This window comes from Panthera tigris, chromosome F3, assembly GCF_018350195.1.
Source record: "Panthera tigris isolate Pti1 chromosome F3, P.tigris_Pti1_mat1.1, whole genome shotgun sequence".
In the NCBI taxonomy this organism is placed as follows: Eukaryota; Metazoa; Chordata; class Mammalia; order Carnivora; family Felidae; genus Panthera; species Panthera tigris.
The window spans coordinates 43,753,719-43,759,718 of NC_056678.1; the positions used below are offsets into that span (position 1 = coordinate 43,753,719).

Here is a 6,000-nt window from a genome sequence, read left to right on the forward strand (position 1 = left end):
AGTCTCCCACTGAAGTCAATTATAGCTCCATGGCAAGCTACGGAGCCTGGGTTATGACTCATGTAGAACAAAATCTCTCCACTGCCAGGGTGCATTTTATATTCTCACGGGCAGGTCGGAAGAGTAAGGGACGAGTCACAGAAGCAGAACTGACTGGGAGTGTAGGTAGAGACGTGGGGTTGAATCCGGCTCCAGCTCAAACTACATACGTACACACAAACAGCCGTGTAGATTTAACACGAACCATATGACTGTGCTAAGTGCTTTAGAGTATTTATCTCTAGTTGTCACAACAACTTTGGGAGGTAGACATGACCACTCCCATTTTATGTATGTATTTGTACGAATTCACCCCTTTAGAGGGTATAATTCAGTATTTTTAGCATATTCACAAAGCTGTGCACCCATCACCACTATCTAGTTCCAGAACATTTTCATTCTTCAAAAACAAATCCCATACCCGTTAGCAGTCACTCAATCCTCCTCTCTCCTCACCCACTGGCAATCACACTATACTTCCCATCTTTACAGACTGGCCTATTCTGGGCATTTCCCATAGATGGACTCATACAATAGACAGCATTTTATATCACTACCATTTTACATATGAAGAAACCAAGACTCAAAGCCCAAGTCACACAGTGAATCGGAGGCTGAACTACAATAGGAAACCAGGTCTGATGGAAATGCTGGTACCTGCTTCTCGACCACTATGTGATGCCTCCATATAGGAAGAAACTTGTGAGAGAAAGTGAAAGTTTTCATTACACTTGGGCTAATAAAAGTAATAAGTAAGAACCACAATTACAACACCATGTCTGCTGAGGATGTACTGAAAAGCTGAGGCAGCTCTTCTAAAACAGACCAGGGAAAACTACTGGAAAGCACACCCCTGTCCCCGTCTCTCACTGTTTCACCCCACAACCTGACTTCTCCCCGCCGCTCAGCCCCACGAAGGAGGCAGCCACATGAAACTAGGCTATAAGGAATCTCCTCTCGCCCAATTTTCTGTCTTTTTCCCAGATGTCACTCTGCCACTTGAACTTTATTACCTATACCAACTTCTGTCTAAGGAGTCCAAGAAAAATGTCTATTTCAAATAAATACGTAGTGCTTTTCCTCTTCTTTTAAATACTGGCAGCCAGTTTATACTAGGTGTGAAAAAAAGAGGGAGAAGAATGTTGAAGAAACTAAGCTGTTTGCTAACCAAAGGCAAAGAGCTATAAAAATCTAAGAACTGGGGGGCGCCTGGGTGGCTCAGCCAGTTAAGCGTCCGACTTCAGCTCAGGTCACGATCTTGTGGTTCATGGGTTCGAGGCCCATATCAGGCTCCGTGCTGACAGCCCAGAGCCTGGAGCCTGCTTCAGATCCTGCGACTCCCTCTCTCTCTGCTCCTGTCCCGCTTGCGCTCTCTCTCTCTCTCTCGAATGAATAAACGTTAAAAAAAATTTTTTTTTTAAATCTAAGAATTGTAACTCACATAAAATGCCTATAATCCAGCCATACCTTACCTTTGTGCCATTTTTCTGCTTTGGGCGTTGCATATGTATATGGCTGAAGATAGGCTGTACCTTTCTAGAGGACTGACTTCAGGACTCCTAGCTCTTTTCATCCCTCATCCAGCATAAACAAATAACAGGTGCACCGTAATGATAATAATTACAATTCTTTTTTTTCTTTCTCAGGAGAAAAGTATAGAAGGGAAAGACTGATTCCCACTAACCTAAGGCCAATGCCAATATCTTTATCTGATTCTTTGTTCCCCAGGTACTTAAATGTTTATTGAATAATAATTGAATAATATTACTGTGGAACACATACACAGCAAGGTGCCAGGCACTGTTCTAAACACAACTATTAACATATATTAACTCCCAACAAGCCTAGAGGTAAGTACTAAATGTTTATTGAATAATAACAGCTAATACTTACACAACACCTTATAAGGCACCGTTCTGAACACGTGCATTAACTCCCAACAACCCTAGAGGCGAGCACCGCTGTTGTAACCAGCGGCTCCAACAACGAGGAAACTGACACAGCACAGCGGTGATGCGGAAGCAGGACTGGAGGAATGCGGCACAGAAGAGGGCATTCCAACCAGACACATTTGAGTCATTCCAATTTCTTAAAATTCATACCTCTATGATATGTTGCAACAGCGAAGCACTCTTTGGATCACAAAACACGAAAAATTTCCCCCTGCTACTTTGTGACACTCCATTCTGCCTTTTTTCAAAGAAGTTCTCAAAGCCTTCATGTCGTTACTTCTAAAGCCTCTGACAGAGGAAAGTCAACAGATAAAAGGACTCTCATCCCCTAGACTTAAGTGAAAAGAAGGCCAATGATTTGGGCAGCAGGGGAGGAATGGAATCAAAGAAATTTCACTTGCAATTCTGTTTGCTCTGTATGGGCCAAGCTATTCCTATTTTAAGAGTTCAATCCCACCTACGTTTTAGCTTCTGAAATATCATGTCCATTACATAACCCTCTACCCTGCCACCCCCCAATAAATACAAAACTGTCAAAATTAATAAGAAAGCAGTATTTTGGCATTCTTCCCATCTCCTCTGTGATTTAAAAGTGAAATAATAAAAATTTAGAGTTACTAGATGATCTTCAGTTGCTCAAATACAACACTACATCCTAACTAAAAGCACACTTCCACTCTGAAATGATGATTAAAACCTTCCAGAGGTTTGTTAAGTTACAAATTGAGTGTTCCTTTCACTCATGTGTGGAATTTAAGAAACAAACAAACAAACAAAAAATCAAAAAAAAAAAAAAAGAGAGAGAGAGAGAGAAAAACAGAACCGGTGGTTGCCAGAGGGGAGGTGGGTGGAGGGATGGGTGAAATAAAGTAAATTAAAAAAAAAAAAAAAACGTTCAGTGTTCCTTCTCTTGATATTCCAAGTTCCTATTCAGAAACCAACATTCACAAAAGAAAGTTGAGACAGTCTCTGAGTGGACTTGACCTTGTAACGATAGCCCGTAAAAGGAGGACACAAGAGCTAGTTGTCTTTTTAAGGAGTAAGGTTTTAAGTCTACTTTCTAACACAATTACCTAAACAACTGGGAAAATGGCCATTCCCAAAACATACAGAGTTAGGCGCCACCTCAATGATCTTCCCTGATGCTCATTTTCACCTCCAACGATAAAACTCTCCATAGGGATGGGAATGGGAGCACTTTCTGGAACAAAACCTAACTGTTCCCAGTCCAGTCATCTGCACCCTACCCTGGTTTTTGTTTCAGATGAATAGACTCCAGAGGGTGAAGAGAGTTAAATACAATATGCAAAGGGGCGCCTGGGTGGTTCAGTCGGTTGAGCGACTGACTTTGGCTCAGGTTACAATCTCAGTTTGTGAGTTCAAGCCCCGCGTCGGGCTCTGTGCTGACAGCTTGGAGCCTGGAGCCTGCTTCGGATTCTGCGTCTCCCTCTCTCTCTGCCCCTCCCCTGTTCGTGTTCTGTCTCTCTCTGTCTCAGAAATAAACATTAAAAGTTTTTTGAAAAAAATACAGTACGCAAAGATTAGTTCGTGGTGCAGTCAACTAGAAAAGCCAGTGAGGCAAAATTCAAAGGGTACGTTTGTCTTTCTTAACTTGGCTTTTTAAAGAATAAAAACAAGAGCCTGTCAAGGTGCCTTGAAAACCTCCATCTCTCTGCGATGAATCTACTCCCTGATGGTTTTTTTCTCTCCTTCGGTAGTGATTCTAAAATAAACAATTGTTATCAAATAACAGCGACAGAGGACTCTTTTAGGTAAGCTCTAAAAAAACCTGGGAGCAGGAAAGCTGCTGGAAAGCACTGCTATGGGAGAGGGTTAAAGTACACATTCTGAGGATCATCTCTGAAAACATTAGCCCTTCTTGCCAATTTTCTGACAGCCTCTATAGGTCCATTTTCAGAACGGCAATCTCTGGGCTGACGATGTCAAACCACCACTCCAGAAAAGCTACCGTGCTTTCCTCCGCGTTGTATTACTTCCAAGCTCACTAAGTGGAAGAATATTATTTAGGACCAGATCAGATTCTTATTATCTTACTTTCTTTCATCGCCATTTCTGGAGTCTCAGACAACTGGAGGATATGAAACATGGCAACTTCGGAAACACAGAACCCAACGCACAAACTCTGAAGAGCTCAACAATTCATTCTGGTCTGAGCCTCATGTTCAAATTCGCTATTAGCATCTACATTTGTGCTTCCACAGGTGTGTCTGTAGACCACTTGCAACAGAATCCCCGCAGCGTTTTATGTTTAGATTCTCAGGACCCACCCACGAGACCGTCCCCATCTGTGGGGTAGAGCATGAGACATTTTTAAGGCTAATTTGGTTTGAGTACACACTTAAGTTTGAGAATCACTAAATTAAACCCACTGTCTTACTTGCTGTGCTGTCCCCAGGGTACCTGTCCACATGGGATGCCAGTCCCTTCTCCCTTCCCACCTATTTCCTAATTAGACGCGCTACTTAACAAACCCTCCGGATCGCCACCAAAAAGCAGTTGAAGAGGAAGCAAGAAATTGGGAAAGATCAAAGGCCCTGCACGATTTTAAATGCTTTAGGGACTCTAGCACATCCCAGGGAGAATCAAGTCACGAAGTCTCAGGACCAAACAACAACCCGATCTCTTCCCCAACTTCTTCGCCATAAGCACGAGCAACCCCTCAGGCACCCTGGCACGTCAGATAGGGATTTCCTTTAGCGACCCCAGCCCCATTTACAGTACACCCCTTACTTCTTCAGTTTTCGTGCAAAAGCATTTCACGTAAGCACGCACACATACACCACACACACATACACAATCCACTACAGTTCCCTGGACTCCTCGGGCTCCTGGGGCACCCTGCCTGCTGCCCTTCCTCCGGGCGTCCACACTCCTCCATCCCTAGGCGGGTCTCCGACCTCAGCCGCCCACCCCCTCCCACCCCCACTCCCCGCCCCTGCGCACGGCCGGTTGTGCGGGAGCGCGCTCCTGGCACTCCCGCCGGCCTCCGAGCGCCCCTCGCCCACCCCCGCCCCGGGGGATGCCCGCCCACGGCCTCGCGGATCCGGCCGGCCCAGGCCCGGGGACCCGGCCACGCCGCCCCTCTTCCACTTTGCGCCCCTTCCCGGCTTGTTTTGCAGGGACAGGGGTGCGGTCCGCCCTCCGACTTGCTCCTCCAGCCCTGCCTCCGCCGCGGCTGCCCTCCTTACCCGCCTGCAGCCCGGTCTCGGCGACGTCGCCGGCAGGGCCGCGCTCGGCCCCGCCGTCGTCGCCCGTGGGGGAGGAGGGACAACTGTGGTTGTGGGAGCACTTGATGTCGCGGAAGAACTTCTGGGTTTCGCGCAGGTTCTGCCGCAGACGGCCCAGGTAGCGGCGGTAGCGGCCGAAGCCCCGGCACAGCTCGCGGATCATTCCGCCGCCGCCCGGGCCGGGACCCGAGACGGGCTCGCTCGCCCACGGCACCCCGTCGCCCTCCATCGCCCCGGCCCGTTCTGTCCTGGCGGCTCGGTCCCCGGCCCGCCGGCCCCGCTTCCCTCCTCCCCGCCCCCCAGTGCTTCGGGGAGGAGGAATCCACCCCCTGACGCCCCCGCCTGCAGTCGGCCGGGCTTCCGACCTCCGTCACCGCCGTTGAAAACAAACCAACCCGCAGTGCGCCGCTAACGGAACCTTTATCTCCACTCTCCGGCAGAGTGAGGGAAGGATCACTGGAGCGCGCAGGCCCTGCGCGGGATCTCCTGGGATTTGTAGTCTGGGCGGGGGCGGGCTCCGAAACCTGGAGACCGTGGACGGGGCTGACTCCCGGTGGAACCTCGCCCGTTTTTGTGCGCACACGCTCCCCTCGTTTCAAAACGGGTTCCCGCGCCCTGCATAGAGAGGAGAGAGAGGAGGCTGCAGAATCCCGCGTCAGCAGAAGTGGGGTGTCTTCGTGAAATCAGAGCAAAACATTTCAGTAGCAGAGAGAAGGAAGGAAACAAGACTGAGGCCAACGATGTCTCCATGGCTACCCTAA

General features: G+C 48.2%; 1 protein-coding gene across 2 annotated transcripts in view; it reads right to left on the bottom strand.

Annotated features, from left to right (window-relative positions):
- Positions 1 to 5,628, bottom strand: part of DSTYK (dual serine/threonine and tyrosine protein kinase) — a 49,313-nt gene extending 43,685 nt beyond the window's left edge. For both annotated transcript variants that reach the window (XM_042975371.1, XM_042975372.1), the window contains exon 1: positions 5,201 to 5,628. In XM_042975371.1, the coding sequence (XP_042831305.1) occupies positions 5,201 to 5,468 (268 nt within the window). In that variant the 5' untranslated portion in view covers positions 5,469 to 5,628. The remainder of the gene's footprint in view (positions 1 to 5,200) is intronic.
- Between the last annotated feature and the right edge of the window lie 372 nt (positions 5,629 to 6,000).